This window comes from Bactrocera dorsalis, chromosome 6 (assembly GCF_023373825.1).
Source record: "Bactrocera dorsalis isolate Fly_Bdor chromosome 6, ASM2337382v1, whole genome shotgun sequence".
In the NCBI taxonomy this organism is placed as follows: domain Eukaryota; kingdom Metazoa; phylum Arthropoda; class Insecta; order Diptera; family Tephritidae; genus Bactrocera; species Bactrocera dorsalis.
This window is the reverse complement of record NC_064308.1, coordinates 34,002,077-34,022,329: the sequence shown is the minus strand read 5'-3', so window position 1 is coordinate 34,022,329 and position 20,253 is coordinate 34,002,077. Positions and strand designations below refer to the sequence as shown.

At 41.2% G+C, this 20,253-nt stretch overlaps 1 protein-coding gene across 2 annotated transcripts in view; it reads right to left on the bottom strand.

The window, feature by feature from the left end:
- Positions 1 to 20,253, bottom strand: part of LOC105227174 (plexin-A2) — a 103,617-nt gene that overhangs the window by 29,851 nt on the left and 53,513 nt on the right. For both annotated transcript variants that reach the window (XM_049460051.1, XM_049460049.1), the window contains exons 2-8: positions 8,072 to 9,495; positions 4,634 to 5,879; positions 1,253 to 3,589; positions 996 to 1,191; positions 470 to 856; positions 272 to 402; positions 75 to 220 (exon numbers count right to left, since the gene is read on the bottom strand). In XM_049460051.1, coding sequence (XP_049316008.1) covers positions 75 to 220; positions 272 to 402; positions 470 to 856; positions 996 to 1,191; positions 1,253 to 3,589; positions 4,634 to 5,879; positions 8,072 to 9,478 — 5,850 coding nt within the window. In that variant the 5' untranslated portion in view covers positions 9,479 to 9,495. The remainder of the gene's footprint in view (positions 1 to 74; positions 221 to 271; positions 403 to 469; positions 857 to 995; positions 1,192 to 1,252; positions 3,590 to 4,633; positions 5,880 to 8,071; positions 9,496 to 20,253) is intronic.

Below are 20,253 nucleotides of genomic sequence, written 5' to 3'. Positions count from 1 at the left end.
CTGAAATAAAAAGTTTCAATATATTAATGGAGGTTATATATATATATATATATATATATATATATATTTCATACTCTCGATTCTTCGGCTAACATAGCATTCATGTCTTGATCGGAGATCGATGGCATTTCTCTTATATCACGATAATATCTTTCAACCCATTTGCGATATTCCGGTATATCCTTTGCGTATAACAATTTCGAGCTCGGAGAATCTTTGCCTGTTTAAAATTTTGTGCATTAATTTGATATAAAATACCTTACGAAATTACCTAAGCGATGATCTGATGTTGAGCAAGAGTCCATAAACGTCTGTGCTACAACTGATAAGCAGGAATCAACTATATTTGATTTATGTATGTCAAACACAAAATTTGGATTTTTAATTAAATTAACCCAAAACCTAAAATAAAACTATTTTGTAAACAGAGAGCAAAGATGATCGAGAGAGATCCCACAGATATATTTACCTTAGGGGCAAACTATTACTTTTCCAAGTGTGGACAACTTCGTGGTCTGTTATTCCATGTAGTAATGCTTGATCGTCCAAAAAGTCAAACATATATTTTATTGCTAATGGCAGTGCGGAGCCTCGGTGTGCCGTACTAAAGATTGTCTCAAAAAGATCATCGACAAACTTCTGCAAAGTTCCTTTGGTTGCTAACAGACGTGTTAAATATATCTCCGATACCAGCTTATTGACACGTTCACCCTCTTTTTGTATATCGCTATCGTGGTGTTTTACCAAATGCCAAAATTTTATACCATTTTCATGTAAGTCATTATTTAGAGGGCTACCAGCTCGGCTAAACGTTGGTGAGGAAGATGTATATTTCGATAAATTCAATGTTTCATATCTGTGGGAGAAACGCAAGAACCAAAACTTAATTTAATATGTTGAAGGAGTATGAAAGAAATATTAATGTGGAACATAGGTCCGATGTGCATAACTTTAAAAAATTATAAAATAAATATTATAATGCTAATATAACTCACTTGTGGCACTTTTCATTTCTGTCAGAAAGTATTGAAAAGTTGTAGTTTGAGCTTTGCTTGGGTACTAAGCTCAGTCCAGCGCCGTCAGGAACATTATAGTGTTGTAGTGTATTGAGTTTTTTCCATTCACTCTCAGTTTTCGAAGTTGTATCTTCATCATATAAAATTACACGACCACTAGCTCCTGTACGCCATTCTGAGAAAATGGAAATATATATTGCAAGTGAAGATTATATTGTTAATTTCGCCAGCAGTACCTAAATCTAAGTCATCTCTTCGTGGCCGTTGACTCCAGGGAATGTTACGATATATTGTGTCCAAGCACTTTTCCTTAACTTGACCAATTGTATCACAATCAAGGACCTTGACGGGTACATTTTCAGTATGGGTTGGCATCATATCAATACTATTGCAGAAAATCGGCTGTTGTATAATACTAGCATATACCGTCATTGGGCGAAAATCGATAAGCTGACGTATAAGCTTTTCTTCACTTAGAGAGTAACGGGCCTCGTGTGTACACGCGTCAACGGGTCCTTTGTCTACTTGACCTTTGACTGCTCTAAACAGCATATACAATGGTTCGCCAGCACATTCTTTTAAGAACTTATACAGCAAAAATGTAAACCAAGCGCTAAGCATTTTTTCTGCCACACTTTCGGTACGACGCAACAGAAGTTTTGGATGACTTTTCCCTTCAATACATTTTTCAATCAAATCACCAAGCAACGTTTTTAGTATGTCGGTGCAATATTCCAACTTTGACTGCAGTGTTACCATTATAAGAGAAGCGACGTTAACACGCTCACGCATGGAAAAATAACGATTGGATTCTAGTGTCCGAATAAAAAGTAATAAAAATGTTTTATTCATTATAAGTTGACCAAAAAGGCGTAATCCTTTTTCTTTGCGTAGTAATTCAGGACGTTCCCATTGTAGTACAATATGATCTTCGTGATTTGGAAAAAGAATTTTCATAGCATATGTACGATAGTCCAAGAAAGGTATTCCTCCTGAAGTAAGATCACCCGTTAAATCTGTCATTTCAGTTTGAAGTTCGGCAAAGGCTTCTTTACATTCCGCCGCAACACGAAGCTCTAATATATCCATTTGCTCTTGCATGTTACGCAAAACGCGATTTGATTCCGAAGTTTTCTTTTTGTATGCTACGAGAAATGCGACAAAAATCAAAAGAATCACCACTGTACCTGCTCCGATGCCTAACTGTACATTCTTGCTTAAATCATGCATTAAATTTGGTGATGCATAACTCAATATCCCAATGCGATATTGCAAAGAATGTCCTATACGTACAATTACTTCTGGACCTGATTCATTGCCCGATTCTGTTGGTACTTCTGGTGGCGGACGGCACGTTAATTGTTGACGGGACAGTGATGTAATGTTACAAATACCTTTGCCAATTCGTACAATTACGTCCGTTTCCTTACATGCGCGATCCAAATTTCGTCCATTAATTGTTAGATATTCACTTTTATAATATTTTATATCCTCTTCGAAATTGTAATATAAAGGATTTGGATAAAGCTCGAAATGATTCTTTTGCTTACTAGAGAGATTTTGAACTCTCAAAACGTTGTCCATAATAAATCCATATTCTAATAGTTCCGGATTATCTGCATCAAATATGTCATTATCTGTTTTAATTACAGGAGAATAACATAACATATCCGTCGCCGATTGAACCTTACATTGGCTGTAAAATATTTCACTTTTATAATATACGTACATTCTTGGACTTTGAATATAGTTGAATTGAGTTCCGGTTACAGCGATTTCAATACCTCCTGCTGGAATACCACGGGGTACTTTTAGTTGGCTACTAGGACCTGAAGACACTTGATCGATAGTGGGATCCAGAACATACTTAAAATTATATTCGTTAAACTCCCGCGGTCCATTGTCAAATAGCATTTTGAGGCGACCTTCTATGATACCTGGTGAAGGTGCGGTGCGACATATAGCTTCGGTAACATCTACGCTAATTATTTCGCAACGCAGATGCTCGTTTATAAATGCTTGAATTCGGGATCCGGCATTCAAATATTTGCCCACTATCCTTAGGTGAGTACCACCAGAAACTGGACCATATTGTGGCGAAAAATGTGTAATTTTTGGATCAACAAATTCGTAATCCTCTTTAGATTCACCCCTATAATCCCCAATTTGTACAACAATGCGACCACTTCGATACAATTGAACACCAGGACTATCTACGTTGCAAACAATTTCCTTCGTATCAACATAGTATTCTGAAAAAGGCATGCAGCTGATACCGGCAATTCGTACGCCTGAATATATATCAGAGAAATTTTTTCCTAAATTAATACCGCGTATAGTAATGTTGGTCCCGCCTTCCCAGGGACCAGTTTTTGGATAAAATAAATGAATTTCAGGATTGGGGCAAGTTTCCATACGATTCAGCCAATCCGTTTTACCTTCATTATTTTTATTACATTGTTCTTCAACTTCACACGTATTTGTAGATGAACACCAACCACAATTATATTTTTCTGATAAAGCTAAACACATACCACAGCTATCAGCCATATCACGACATCTATATATCACAACTAAAAATAAAAATTAAATATATATTTTATATTATTAGTTTTCACCTTAAAGCGAAAGAATTTTGATACATTTAAAACACAGAAGGCCTAAGCAACGCTTGTTCGCTTCTCTCAACAATGCAAACCAAAGAAATGCCATGCAAAACAAGTTGCCAAAATTAAAAAAAAAAAAAAATATTTTTTTCACATTTTCTGAAAGAGTAATATCTTTTCATTCTCCGAAAACTTTAAGTAAATTGGAAAAATACTTTTCTCTTTAATCGATAATTAGCGAAGGGTTCTCAGGCGGACCGTTCTAGAACAGAACAGCAGCTGCAAGTGACTAGTAAAATGAATTATAAAACTTTAAGGTCAGGTTCCTCTAATCGATATGAACTAAACGGCATTTTACTCTTTATGTGTCTGGCTATGGCATGAAGCAGAACCAGAAATAATCATTATTATTTAAAAAAGTTATAAAAAATTAAAAATGAAAAAAAGGGTTAAAAAAATTCAAAAGTCCGCCATTTTGATGTTTTTTCATTGAAAATGTTTCATTCTGGTTCAGGCCATAGCTAATTCGATACAGAACATTAAACCGTTTTTTTTTGCTATCAGATAATTCTTTTCCAAGAAATGATGTCATCCATCTACGAATCGGATGAGTTTCACAAGCCATTTTTAGGACCGCCATTTTGAAAAAAAAAAATAAAAAAAATTTTTTCAAGTATTTTAATATATGTACTTTCGTATGTTAAAAAATTGATTACCCAAAATGTTTCGTAATAAAAAATAAAGTTTATTGAAAAAAATTACGTGCTTTAGAGGAACCTGGCCTTAAATTCGTTTTTCTCAAATTATGTTACCAGTTACCAGTGTAGCTCGAAAACCATATGGTAGATTTTAAAGAAATTAAAATTTACATTTTTGTTTAAATCAAGTCAAGTCGGAATTTTAATGATGCAATGATTTGAAAATATTAAAATTAAATATTGTACTGGTAAAAAAATTGTAAATTTGAAGTGGTTTTAAGTGAATTTTATTATTGTTATAAATACCACTTACCATGAATATCATGAGGGTTATCGAGTGGCTTTGAGCCACCCCAGATAACAGCAAAAGTTGCAGTTAAATTAGGAGAGCGGGAAGTGTATTGGAACTCCATATTGTCACAATATATAGTATCTCCCAATAATTGTGCGTTTAAACTAGTGACACGTCCTTCGATATTAAACTGGCATACAAAACGTGTTTGTACTATAAACTGCCCAATTATATGCACTTTAACTTTTATGGACTTACTAGTCCCAGCAGCAACAAGCATCTCACTACCTTCACCAGTGGCGTTTATAGTTGGACAAAATCCAGGACCTGAGCGGTAGCTAGGTCCAATGCGACTAACACCAGTAACAAGAATGTCATTACGACAATTTTCAGCAGTGTCATGTGTACATCGATGAGCTTCCACACACCAATCGCAAGGAAATTCCGAAGATACACAGCGAGTACATGATGAATGTGTGCTACAATCAAAAAAAGTAAAATCGGTGGAGACAAGATCTGGTCCATCTTTAGTTCGTACGGATAGTTTGGCGGTGAAATGATGTTTTCCTTGTTCTATTTGTGGTAGCATATCTGTACGTGGAGTTGTGCAATTCACACCATTACGCTTTTTTGTAGCATTCGTAAAAAGTGCTTTTTCTTCAGTAGTAAACGCGCAAACAAGATTTTCTTTCAATTGCGGCAAATGGTCGATAATGAGTTCTAAAGTTCTTGCTGTAGTACGCTGAAGTTGATGTGGTACAACACTTGTAATTGTAGTGCATTTGCCTGTTTTATAACTAACCCAGTAGAGAGGGTCATTAGCATCATCTTGGCAGCTAGAACGTGGACTACATTTGTTTTCAAGCGAACACCATCCGCAATATGGATCGCGTGCACCCAAACACTCTCCACACGTTCTATAGTCGGAGCAATCATAAACTTTAACTTTAGCTACTTCATTAAGCGACATTACGTAAATAAAATGATTTCGGCTGTCAAAGTGCATATCTGGATTAATAGGAGAACCCACTCTTATTGGTATATCCGCGTACTCATTTGCGGAATCCACTGATTCAACAACTACTTTTTTTAAATGTCCATTTGCAGTGCCAATGAAAACGACCGTATAGCCACTAGTACTTGTAGCCGCAACTGCTGTGAGCCGAGTATCAAACTTGGCTACCGGTACAACGGCAATGGGTTGTTCACCTCCCAATGGCGAGTTCACGTCGAGTCCGCAAAAATCCTCGCCAATAGTTTGTAATTTCTATGAACACATGTGAAATAATATTCGTTATTTGTCTGAAGTTATTTGATTACGAATTTAAGTTATTATAAATGATCTGAGAGACGAGAAGAGTAGAAATCCGGGTGACCGGGTTCCTCCATATGTCTATGCAAGACAGAATTTGAGTAAAAACAAATTTGAGTAAATACGAGGGCTGCTATATATATTTCTGGCCTAGGCAACACTAAGTGCTGCCAGGTGCAATCTGACATTGGAAAGTTTGACATTTTTCAGCATAACATCACTCAGCACGTTTTGTCATTTATTCGTGAACTGTTTTATTTACAGGGAATTAAAAAATTCATCTCGGCCAAAAAATGGAATTAACTCGTGAACATTTTCGTGTGATCATTTTTCACAACTTTCGACGTGGATTATCACGACAAGAGTGCATCGATGAACTAAAATCTTTGTATGGCTATGAAGCACCATCCTATAACACTGTGAAAAACTGGTACAACGAATTCAATCGTGGCCGACGCTCGCTCAAAGACGAATTCCGTGAAGATCGTCCAAAAACAGCCGTTGTGCCAGAAAACATCGATGCCGTACGTGAACTGATAATGCAAGACCGTCATGTAACATACCTTCAGATAGAGGCATGCCTATGCATTTCTCCCACCAGCATACATCCGATATTGCCTGAACACCTGGCCGTAAAAAAGTTTGTTCTCGTTGGATCCCGCACAATTTGACAATCGCTCAAAAAAAGGCTCGTGTGGATTGGTGTAAAGAAATGCTGAAAAAATGCGATCGCGGTGCTTCAGAAGACGTTTATAAGATCGTCACAGGTGACGAATCATGGATCTATGCGTATGATCCCGAAACAAAACAGCAATCGACCGTGGGGGTCTTCCAAGACGAGCCAACGAAAGTTGTTTGTGGAAGAAGCACTTCGAAGCAAATGGTCGCCTGTTTCTTCGGCAAAACTGGTCATGTGGCGACTGTTCCGCTTGAGCAACGTAGGACGGTCAATTCTGAGTGGTACACCACCATTTGTTTGCCTGAAGTCTTCGGAGAAATTCGAAAAACGAACAAGAGAAGACGAATCATTGTGCACCATGACAATGCGAGCTCTCACACATCGGCTCAAACCAGCGCCTTTTTGACCGGCCAAAACGTCGAATTGATGGGTCATCCGCCGTACAACCCTGACTTGGCACCCAATGACTTCTTTTTATTCCCACAACATCAAGAAAATAATGCGTGGTCAACGATTTTCGTCGCCAGGAGATCCTTTGAAGCATTCAAAAACCATGTTTTGGAGGTGTCTCAATCGGAGTGGAAAAAGTGCTTCGAAAATTGGTTTGAGCGCATGCAAAAGTGTATAAATCTTGATGGAGAATATTTTGAAAAACAATAAAACCATTTTTGTTGATTAATATTCCTATTTTCATTATTAGGCCAGAAATATATATAGCAGCCCTCGTATAGGATATAATAAAACTTTGCACAAGTGTTTCTTGCAAGAATTGGCAGGCAGTGTGATCGGAAAAAAACTACTGTAATTTAATACAAGAAAACGCTGTAGTAAAGGGCACTTGTAGTCTGAAATTTGAAAAAAGTGGGTGTGGCCTGCCTCTAATAGACACACATCACAAACCTCTTAAGTTAGATTAACCAAACTATCTGAGGAGGGCTTCCTTCGATGACTCCTTAAAAAATATGTGAAATCAGATAGTAACCACGTCTACACCTCATATTACGGTTATGTTGAAAACTACTAAAGGTGCGATAACTCAATAAAATAAACACCATCAGGGTCAATAAACTTCCCTTAACCACATACATCGTTGGACGCTAAAACCTCGACTATGAAAAAAAGCAGGTACACTTGAATTTTGTTTATAATGCAATCAGTCCAAATCTTTTCCAACCACAATATACATATATATTATAATATGCTGTCAAAATGTATTCATAAAAGTTATGAGGTTTATTTGAATGGAATTGATCTAGACATTGGCCTAACCCTCATAACCCTAATATAATGCTTTTCGATCCTCTCTGGTTGCTGCTTTCCACATCAATCAAAGAATGATTTTAAGTTATAACAAATATACATAAAGTATGTACATACTCACTAAATGCTCTCGAATTATAACTTTTATTGCTATAATCTATTAGAGAAATTTAAAAAATCAAAAACAAAAATTGTGCATAATACTTACAGTTGGAACACATAACATATTTGGTGATATAAAATCCAGACCGCGAGAGCCAACGCCATTAAAGCAAGATTTGATATTCTGCATAAATTTGCGCCGTATAGATTTTAACGAGTAAATGCATAAAGCTGAATTATCAGTAGATACATTTCCATCTCCAACACTAAATACTCCGAAGAGAACGTCGTCTTGGACGGTTATGCCCAGACTTCCGGCTAAATCCATACTCGGCTTACCCAAGTAACCAGCCTGAACTAGATTATATTTAGTTCCACCAGTTATACAGTCAACTGGGATTTCTGTGTATGAATAGTAGTTTGAGTCTTCTTGGCAAATACGCACAATTTTCGTTATATACTCTTTCGGCGAAGAATGATAATTGTGTTTCAATTGGGTCGTTAAAAAGTATGAAAATCTTTCAGAACTAAATCCATAAACGTAATTTATTAAATAGCCTTCGCGGGCGTACGAATTTATAAAAGTTCTTGTCCCCGTTGTTACTGCTGATGATGCGATTTGAAACATTTTAGTTTTTTCGAGTGAACGTGATGCCACAGCAGGAATCTCGCTACGATATGGAGAATTATTTGTGTACGTGACACCTACATACATGACGTTGGTGATCGACGGCTGCGGTGGCCCTGGCGCTATGAATGCTATAGTGGATGAGTTTGCATCATTCGCAACAACTGCATCTGGTACATCCTGTTCGACAATGCTAATATTTTGCAAATTACGGACAGAGCACGTGCCTTGAAATAAAGATCCGCAAGCAATTAAACGTGAGGTAGCACGATCGATCAGCAGCACCTTGTTATAGTTTTCTGTAGGCTTGCGTACGGCATGAGCTGGGCAATCTAAGACAGTGCATTCGACCGAGTCATTTTTTGGACCGGTTTTTACTGTTTCGTGTAACTCTAACTCCGGTGAAAGTTGATATAAATAATTGACACCACCCACAAATACTCGTCCAGTGAATGTGTCAACAACCAAATGATTCAACGGTGTATCAAAATTAATAATATTAGTTATTATGTTGCTATAGTTTTTGGCATCAACAGCACCTCCTTTTCCGTTATCGTCTCCATTACCGAATTGTGCTGAGGCAGATGAAGATGGCGAACTTCCGCCATTACTATCAGAAAGCGCAGATTTTAAGCTAGCAGATGTAAAACCGTCGATTATACCGTCGCTAATTTGCACAAGATCCTCTTCATCGCTCAAAAGTTCTGCCTTGTGAATATGTACCGCATTTAATAAGGAGCTGGCGTACAAAATATCTGTGCCGATGTGATTATTATCATTAATTCTACTACTACTTTTAATTTGGCCATTTTGGGTATTAATGCTTCTTATAGAGGTCACGTAATGTAGCATGAATGCCAGAAGGAACCAAATTATAACCCGCATGATTCATAACATCAAATCTAAAAAGAAAAAATTAATACGAAAAATACAAAATCTATATTATCCGCATTGTATTCCATTGAGTAATCTAATTTGATTAAAAGTATTAAAAGAATGTATTTTAACATTTTTCTGACTACGTTTTATTACTACTGTTTACTGTTGCGGTGATCAAATATAATCAAGTTATAACCAAAATTCAAATCTCGTTACAATATGAATATCAATTAGCTGCAAATTATTAAACAAAAAACGGATTTTTTAATTTTTGCTGTATGTATTTAAAAATTTTAAGAAATCGAAACTGAGTTCGGTAGTTCTTTTTCTGAGGCTGTATTGTATTTTATAAAAAAGTGGAGTATGCCTTATCTTTATAATTCTGTACAAAAAAAGCTATTTCTTTGACAAGGCCACTCTGAAATGATGATATTCCAATATCACCATTTGAATTAATTTATTTCGTTTCGTTTACTAGTAATACATACATATGAACATAATAGACACAACAACCAGGTAGAAGTTCTGAACGTGTAACGTTTTAATATTCTGTATACCCTTTTTCAGAGTTAAACAAAAAAAACGTATACAGGAATTAAGTCCCGTGTTGGTTAAGGAATGGTCGCTTACTACTGTTATATTTATACGGTATTTAATATTTTGAAAAGCTTAAAAATCAAATGCAATTTTTGTGTAAAAACATAAATCAACAGTTTACTTTGACAAGATTTGACTGGCGAAATAAACACACATGACTTTCTATGTCTACTTCCATAAATGTTAATCGTAACCTTAGAGTGGCATGCGAAAGTTTAATATAAGAAAAAGGTAGCCAGAATTATCAAAAATCCATTTATATTGAAGAAATATTCTCTGAAAAATTAAATTAAATCCGACGAATACTTTTAGAGTTATTTGAAATTAGCAAAGGATTTATTTTTTATGTCCGATTGCATTTAAATGCGTCTCCAAGGATTAGTGATGGTCTCCGCAAGAAGCTTCGATTAGAACTAGATCAGCATAAAACGCCATTACCTTTATTGTTGGAAATTTGACTACTAAAACAACACATTAAATATCACATATACTTTTATATTCTACCCTCTATGTATGTAAACACACATAGAGGTTGTTGTTGTTGTTGTTTTAACGGATATGCTAATCCCCGTTACACAGTGGGCGATTGGGCCTCGCTAGCGGAATTTAATTCAAATTTTCAAATTTGAAAAAGCGTTAATTTTTTTTCACAAATCGATAACAGATGCTTTGATTAGATTTTTGGCGGTTTTTTATAAGCTCTACGATCAGCTGATCATCAGCTGTGAGCTGTCAAACACAAAATATGTTTTAGCAAGTGCTTTACAATATTTTTTATTTGTTGTGCGCATTGATTTCGAGCTCCTTGGAAATTTACAATTTTTACTTGTTTTATTAAAAGTGTGGCTTTTTATTAACTTCAAGGTATGTATTACATAAAAAATCACTGTTTGTGACCGGTCTGTAAATGTGTTGTTCATAAAACGTAGTGGTAATTAAGTGTATTAACAACTAACCCGCACTAGCGTGCACCTGTCGTTCGTGGAGTAGAAGTTACAACATTCGCACGGATTAGGTCTAACTCTTTTTTTAGCTGGAAGCATGAGTCATTGTGCGTCCAAAATGTGTAATATGAACTGCTATTACCTGCTAACCTTTAAATCATGGCACTTTTTAGGGATAATGTCGGTAGCAAAACGGGTACTTTTTTTAGTATGGCATGAAGAAGCGATCCCAACCAAGAAGTTTCTCACCATGGAAAACTTTGTATTTGGTACTGTTCTCAAAAACCTTAAATATACTCAGGAGGAGCAGTACGAGATTGGCAAAAAGCTGCGAAATTTTACTAGTAAGCTTGTAGAAAAGTGGAAAAACTGTAGAATAAGGTTTTTTTTGAAAACAAAAACCAGGAACGGTTAGTATTGATTGAAAGATCATCTTCCGAAATTATTGGACGTCCACAAAAAGATATTTCGGAGTATTGCAAAAAAACGCAAGTTAAGAAATTGTCAGGCCTTACTGAAGATGTGCCATCAGAAGCATTGTTGGTAGCTGCAAGCTGCAGCTTGTATAAAGGTGGAAAACGTAGTGCTTCACAGGTGGTGTCAATGCAAAACGTCGACGAAGAGTTTAGCGGCAAGATTTTGAAAACTATGAGTACCCCTCAGCGTCTACCGACAAAACTTTCTGATGAAAAAGCACTGGCGCTATTTGTAGATGTTGGACATACCAAGTACACATGGAATTTGTCAAAGAGAGCCACTAAAGAGCAAAACGCCGATATATATCCATGCTACGACAAACTGCGTTGTGCGAAAAAAAATGCTATCCTAGTGTCATCACGGTCACTGATCATTTCGCTGAAGTACCATTAAAAAGCTTAGTAGACCATACGATTGCTAGGATTATTGAAGCACACCCAAAAAGTTTTCAAAACCATATTGAAAATAACAATAACACCCAATTAACTGCTACCTACAAATGGGGTTGTGATGACAGCAGCGGTCATTCTACTTACAGGCAAAAATTTAATGACTTCGATGGAGAGATGAGAGACCAATATTTATTTTCAATTTGTATTGTACCACTGCAAGTGCAGAAGGGATCGACAGTTTTATGGAAAAACAATCGGCCTTCTTCTACCCAATATTGTCGACCAATTAAATTACTTTGCGAGAAAGAATCGGCAGACTTGTCTCGCAAAGAAATTCAAAACATTAAGAGCCAAATATTAAATATTTTTCCAACATTTGTGAGTACCTGAAGAATTGATCACCAATTTCATATGACCATGCTTGATGGCAAAACGTTCACTGTCATATCGGAATCAGCTTCGCAAACGTGCGGAATCTGTAGCGCGACTTCCAAAAATATGAACTATCTAAATTTGGTGAAAAGCTTTCCTATTAATGCAAACCTAATTGAATATGGCTTATCAAGTCTCCACGCATGGATTAGGTTTTACGAGTGTGTTTTGCACATTGCATATAGAATACCAATACAAAAGTGGCAAGCTCATGGTGCTGACAAGGATGTCGTTGAACAAAATAAAAGAAGTATTCAGCAAAAGCTAAGGGAAGAAATGCATTTGTTGGTGGATATACCAATAGCTGGTACTGGCAGCACGTACAACGGAAACACTGCAAGGAGGTTTTTCCAACAACCAAATTTGGCTGCTCGTATAACAGGAGTAAGCTATGATTTAATATATCGATATAGCGTAATCTTACGAGCATTGGCTTGTGGATATGACATAAATTCGGACGCATTCGGATCTTACGCATTGGAAACTGCCGAAATTTTTGTTAAAGCATACTCCTGGTTTTACATGCCATCGTCTGTTCACAGAATTTTAATTCATGGAGCAGATATAATAAACCATTTTTCCCTTCCGCCCAGGAACAAGGACTATCGAAACATACGTGAGAGCAATACAAGAAAAAATTTCAGGAAAAATACAATGGAAGATATCATAAATGCTTTATTAGTTTCGTCTGACCCTTTGATATCTTCATTGTCAAATGGGTCTTCAATTTCGACTGCAAAAAATATTATTATGGACGATGATGTTAAGAGCTTGCTTTTAATGAAGCATCTAGATATGCCTGATTCTGATTCCGAAGATAATTTTGATTTATAAAATTTGTTTATTGAAGGTAAAAAAAATTTTGAAATTAAAAAAAAAATAAAAAAAAATTTAAAAATTAAAAAAAAATAAAAAAAAATTTAAAAATTAAAAAAAATAAATTTAAACAAAATTTTTTTTCTTAAAAAATTCTATGACTTTTTTCTGAGCTTTGAAAAAAAACCGTCTGAAGATATCTTTTTTCGTTTAGAAGTTATTAATTAAATGCCGCTAACGAGGCCCAATCGCCCACTGTGCGTTAGGATGGTAAGGGTTATCTGTGTTGTCGTCGAGGTCATCTAACGGTAGGCCCAGGAAACGCGCTGTTTCGACGGGGTCAGACCAAAGGTCAAAGAGGTGGCCCAGTGTCATGCGGAGACTCGTTGCACGCAGGACATATATTGGATATGTCGGGGTCGATTCTGGATAAGTAGGAGTTTAACCTGCTACAGTACCCAGAACGAAGTTGCGCTAGAGTCACTCGCGTTTCTCGCGGCAACTGGAGCTCATCATCTGCAATAGGTTGTGCTTTGACTCCAAGAACGCCTTTCACGGGAAGGGAGTCGGTGAAGGTGTTAATGGCTCCACTGTGAATGGCGGTCAGTACCTGTCTGAAGTCTGTAGCGTCAGAAGTTCGGTCGGCGTACTGTACGATGTCGTCGACGTAGTCGAGGAATGACCTCTTGATGCTCCTAGGAGGCGGCTCCGCTCCAAGCAGATGGCTGCAAGGGTGATTCCTGCGGAAACATCCCAGCAGGAACTGCCTGGAGAGGAGTTCATTATGCTCCTTTACAGAAAGCATGCGCGTCTCACTATGGAGGTGTTCGATGGGAGACATCAAGAGACATCCCGTCGTAGTCCGGAGTGCTGTGTTCTGGCAGGTCTGTAGTTTCCTCATCTGCGTGCCACTGCATCCAGGCGACCATATCGGTGCTGCGTAGTAGAGGACCGGCCGGCCGATTGCCTTGTAAGTTGCCAACAACGTTTCTTTGTCTTTTCCCCATGTGCTGCCGGCTAGCGACTTGAGGATCTTGTTGCGGCTCTGTACTTTGGCGATAATCGCGGTCGTATGGGGAGAGAAGGAGCATAGACTATCAAGGGTTACGCCTAAAATTTTAGGGTTATTGACAGTCGGAATTTTGACACCATCGACTGCAATATCAAGCTCAAGTCTATACTCCTTCGTCCAGTTTGTGAATATGGTCGCTGTGGATTTGGTGGGGGAAAGTTGGAGATTCCGTGCAGTGAGGAAACGAGAAAGGTCCGAGAGGTAGCTGTTCACTTTCGAACACATGCCATCGATTCCATTGCCCGACGTCAATATCGTGCAGTCATCAGCGTACGAGGTTATGAAAACCCCCTCTGGTGGTTGTGAGAGTTTCGAGATATAGAAGTTAAACAGTAGTGGGGAGAGGACACCACCCTGCGGAACACCCTGTTTAATTCTTCTCAGTTTAGATGTTTCGCCTCGAAATAGTACGGATGACTGACGACCACTCAGGTAGTTCATGGTCCACCTCTTTAACCCAACCCTGGAGGAAGCGTTGTTTTTTCTATGTCCTGCAGTAGCGTTGTGTGATTGACTGTGTCAAAGGCTTTTGACAAGTCCAACGCTACGAGGATCGTTCTCTCACAGGGTGGCTTCTGGTTGAGGCCACGGACTATCTGGGTGATTATGACGCTAAGTGCTGTGGTGGTGGTGTGCACTTTTCGGAATCCATGCTGGTGGCTGGCTAGGCTCAGGTGGTGAGTGAAAGTCGGGAGTAGCAGAGCCTCAAGTGTCTTCACTACTGGGGAGAGGAGAGTTATCGGGCGATAAGATTCCCCTTTGTTGGCGGGTTTCCCAGGTTTCAGTAGTGGCACCACTCTTCCGATTTTCCACACATCGGGTATTTGAAGAGTGGTTAGTGACAAGTTGAGGACTCTGGTGAGATAACCTACTCCCGTCGAGCCTAGATGCTTTAGCATTAGCATGTTGATTCCATCAGGGCCAATGGATTTGGATGATTTAGCTTTTTTGATGACACTCTGAACCTCCTCATCGATGAAAGTAAGTGGCGCGCAGTTGTTTGGCATTTTGCGCAGCCGTCGGTTAACACATCTCTTAGCTTTGTCTACCGAAGGGTGCAGTGTAAACTGCCGGCTAAAATAGCTCGCGCACTTCTTCGGGTCCGAAGAGGCATGACCATTGAATTGAACTTCAACTCGGTCGTCGTGTCTCTTCGGATTAGACAAAGCTTTGACAGTAGCCCAAAGCTTACTCACACCGGTGGAGAGGTTGCAGGACTTCAGGTTCTATCCATTTCGTCCGCTTATGTTGATTTACCATTCGCCGAATCTTCAAATTGAGATCCCTTATTCGGGGATCCCCGGGATCGGCATGGCGTAAGGTGTCGCGCTCATTAGCTAAGACAGCTGCTTCGGCTGGGAAATTGGGGCGGATTTCCGCTATTCTTCCAGCCGGGATGAAGCGAGCAGTAGCTGCTGCGATCACCTTGCGGAATTGACGTTCGCCAACGCATACGTCCGTAGGAATGGGTAGAGCGTTGAAGGTGCTCTCAGTGAATTCTGTGAAGCCGACCCAATCAGCTTTTTTGAAGTTAATGAAGGTACGGTTGTCCACAGAAACGAAATCGGGAGGCTTCTCGATCGAGATAATTATGGGCAGATGGTCTGATGCAAGAGTTAGCATAGGTCGCCAGGTTATGCTGTTTATCAGGCCACCGCTAGCAATGGTAATATCCGGCGAGCTATTACAGGTGCCCATAACTCTGGTGGGGGCTTCGTCATTCATTGTGCTGAATGTCGAATCGTCAATCTGTTCCGCCAGCTCCATTCCCCTACGATCGTTTGACAGGCAGGAATGCCAAAGATCGTGGTGCGCGTTAAAGTCGCCTAGTACCAAACGGTTTTCACCACGAAGTAGCGCGCCTATATTCGGGTGATATCCTGTAGGGCAACATGTAACTTGGGGAATAAATATATTAAATATTTCGAGCTCGACATCGCCTGACCGGATAGCTATGCCCTGACATTCTAGGGTAGTATCCCTGGGGTCGATCTGACGATACTGCACGGTGTTGTGCAATATGAAGGCTAGGCCACCACCATTATCTCGCTCGCGATCTTTACGAATGATGTTGAAACCTGCACAACTCAGAAGGTCTGAGCGGCTGTTGAGCTTGGTTTCTTGGACCGCAGCTTTCGATATACGTTCCCGATTCATGAGTGCAACTATCTCCTTGATCTTGCTCTGGTGTCCGTTGCAGTTGAATTGAAGTAGTCTCGTTTGTTGCGGGTGTCCGTGAATGATCCTGGGGGTGAGGGAGTGACGTGTTGGTGGTGGTTGTTGCAGCTGCAGAACCCGCGGGGGCGGTTGTCGCACTGGGGTGTTGGTTGGCGACGCCACTGTTGTGAGTTGCGGGGGCAGACTCCTGCAGCATGCAGGAATTGCACTTAACTGATGCGACGTTCCGACGTATGACGTTCTGACACACGGAACAGACTGTGCGAGGAACCAAGAGTTGCTGATTGGTCCTTTGTTGGCCACTCTGATTGCGTGGCGGCGCGGCGCGCGAACAGTGTGCAGGTTGCACAGCCGTAGAGGCTTGTATCGCAGTATTGCGCAGACAACATGGGGCCACGTAACGCGTGGTCCACTCCTTGTGGGTCTTAAGGCCTGAGCAGGTCTTAAGATGGCTCCATCCATTGCATGTATTGCACCTGACCGAGGTGGAGTTTGGATGGAGCCTTTTAGCGCAGACGCAGCAGAAAAATTCCTCCGGGCCCGGGTTGGACTCAATGCCAGCACGAGTCAGGAGGATACGGAGCAACCCTGCTGCAAGGCGTTGCTCTAATGACGACAAACACAGATTAATACTCACCGATCCAAACGGGGTTAGATCGCCGAAAAAACAGCCCTTGGTCAGATAAAATCCGAGTCAATTCCGGTGCGTAGAACCGGCTGTCGTGGGAATTGTAGAGGTGTGTACGCACCGTTGGAATTGACACGCGTAATCCACGCTTTTGTTTATACGTATTCGCTGTATGCGCGCAGCATGCATTGTAATCTTTTCATTTTTAGTTACTAATAAAAGCTTGCTGAAGCAAAATCCTTAATAGGTTATGGGTTCTGATAGCATCACAGTTCAATTGAAAGTGAATTTGTGCAGTAACTCATGTACATAAATTGCAATCGAATTAAGTTTTTTTAAAATACTGAACTTATTCCACGTCGGGTAACTGTATTCTTCTTTAAAGTGAATATGTCTTTTCAAATTGAGAAACTGACTGAAGAAAATTACGATCTGTGGTCTCTGTCGATGCAGAGTCTTCATAAGCATGAGGGGTGCCAGCCTCAAGTGGTACCGAGGTGGCGGACGCCCTGGCCAAGGGTAGGAACAAAGGGAGCAGTGCTTCACCTAAAAAAGAGCGTGGCAGGAGCGCGACTGATCGTGTGCAAGACATCCGGACAAGTGACCGTGGCCAGGTCAGTGCAACACTGACTGCTATGCGAGGTGACGGAAGAGCATTCACCTATTCACAAACCGCGAAGCGGAAGAGCGGGCAGATCCCGCCGCAGGAGTCTCCCAGCTCCAAAAGGATGAGGGACGGCAGGACGAGAGTAGCCGGTGTCCAACCATCAGCACCGGCTCCCCCCCCCCCCGTGGAGGAGGGGCGGCGCAGATATGCGGATGCTGTTAAAGGCGTCTGTATGGCTGTACGGCTGTACTGCCTCTAAACTAGCCGGCGGAGTCGTTGGAGTCGGAGCAGCTTGCCGTGCTCCAGGACCTCCTCATGGAAGAGGTTTTCAGAGGGAATGAATACGCGGCGTCCTTCCTTGGGATGGAATTCCAAGGTGGCATGTTGCAGGTGGACTGCATGGACGATACGTCCGCCAACTGGCTGCGGGAGTTTGCCGCAAAGCCGGACGGCTGGAAGGATCCCGTCCTCTGTGCAAAAAGGGCGAAGAACCTGCCGGTCATCCACAGTGCTCCTCCCCGGTGCGGAGACAAGCCTTACGAGTTTGCTCTAGGTCTAGTTAAGAACCAAAACCGGGGCCTGAGCATCTCGGCCTGGCGTGTCGTCAGCAGCAAGGTTGAGGAAAAAGGAGACCTGAAAGGATGGAGACTGTACCTATACATTGACGACGACTCGTACAGGTACGATCGTGCAGCGTGCTTTCGCCTGTATTACAGGTTCAGCACGGTGGTCATGAGGCCACACAAACCCGCGACCACCGGGAGCAAGGAAGCGGGTAAGGCTGCCTATCAGCTAAGTGGGAGCATTGTGAAACCGGCTACGACTGTGGCGGCCTCGGAGGTGGAGAGGATGCAAGTGGATAAGGTTGCGATACAACCCAGCGTGAGCAGGCTACGCCTGCCGCGACCTTTGACATCCCAGTTGTTCAGGGAGCAGAGCTACCCTAAACCCAGGAACTCCTCGAGGGACTAGGAGACCACCTAGACAGTAACGCTAACGACGGCGAGGATGAGGACTTGCCCCCCTCAAACCACTACTATAGTGGCCGTCGACATGGAAGTCGCCCAGGAAACCTGCATCACGCGGCGGCAGTTTCGGCTGTCATAACGAGCAGCTTCACAACTGGGCATCCTACTGATCCAAGAGCTTTGGGTCTACAAAGGAGAGGCCTCAAGACAGAGTACAACAAGGCAATCTGGGATTTCTCTAGCGAGCGACCTAGAACTGGTATAGTGGTCAGGAATAATATTGAATTTTTCTGTATTTCAGAGTTCCTGACGCATGATCTAGTGGCGATACAAGCCAGGGACTTTGAAGCCAAGGACTTCGTCCTGACATTAGCCTACTTCCCAGGGGAGACATCAATAGCACCCTCTGAAGTGGTGGAAAGGCTGGTGGAGTACTGCAAGAGGTACAGGCTGCCCCTTATTATCGGCTGCGACGCGAACGCCCACCACGTGGAATGGGGCAGTACAGACTGCAACTTAAGGGCTGAGTCGCTATTAGAATATGGCAATAACTTAGCAATAGAAAATGTGGGGTGCGAATCCACCTTCATAACGATAAGCAGGAGGGAAGTGCTTGACATCACCTTCAGCAACGAGCATGCAAACGGTTGGGTCTCACGATGGAGGGTCTCAACGGAGCCCTCCCTGTCAGACCACAGAATAGTAAGGTTCGCGCTGAAGGTAGAGGTCAGACAACTCCCCCCTAGACGAAACCCTCGGAGGGCATATTGGAGTGCCTTTAGGGAGAGGCTAAGTGAGGAATTGAGTATGGAGGGGCAGACTGACAATAGCGTTACGGGCCCGGGAATGGAGAGTACGTTATCTGCGCTGAACGCGTCTAACATTAACGCTTACAATGGCAGTTGCCCCCTAAGAGTGCCCACAGACAAGCGCAACTGTCCCTGGTGGTCAAAAAAGCTTGCAGCCAGAAGGTACGAAGTCTATTTAATAGAACAAAGCGTACAGGGGTCTGGAAAGAATACAGGAGCAACCTCACCCTATATAATAAGAGGATTAGGCTGCTAAACAGACTAGCTTTAGGAGATTCTGTGAAAATGTCACCTCCACAACAGAAGCGGCTCGGCTGCACAAGGCGCTGGCTTGAATTAAGACTGGCACAATGCTAGCAATAAAAAGAAGCGACGTGACATTTACGACCAGCTGCGTGCTCACTTCTCGGAGACTAGTGTCCGGTAGACTAGTGTCTACCCGTAATTGAACACAGGCCATCCCGCTCTGATTGGGTAATCGCAAAACAATTATTCACCGCGGACTCGATCAATTGGGCAATGGCCTCGTTTGAGAAGTCTCCGGGAGTGGACGGCATCTTCCCAACGCTTTTACAACAGGATGAGCAGATTCTGCTGCCACACCTGGTTCGGCTGCTGAGGGAGAGCCTCGCAATGGCGTACATCCCTGATTTATGGAGGACGGCTAAGGTGATCTTCATACTAATGTAGGAAGGAAGGACTATTCTCTAGCTAAATCATTCAGGCCAATTAGCCTAACCTCTTTCCTAATAAAAACTATGGAGAAGATCATAGACCATGAAACAAGGTCGAAGGCGCTGAAGATTGCACCTCTGCATGCATACAGAGCGGGAAGATCCACCATTACGGCTCTGTACCTCT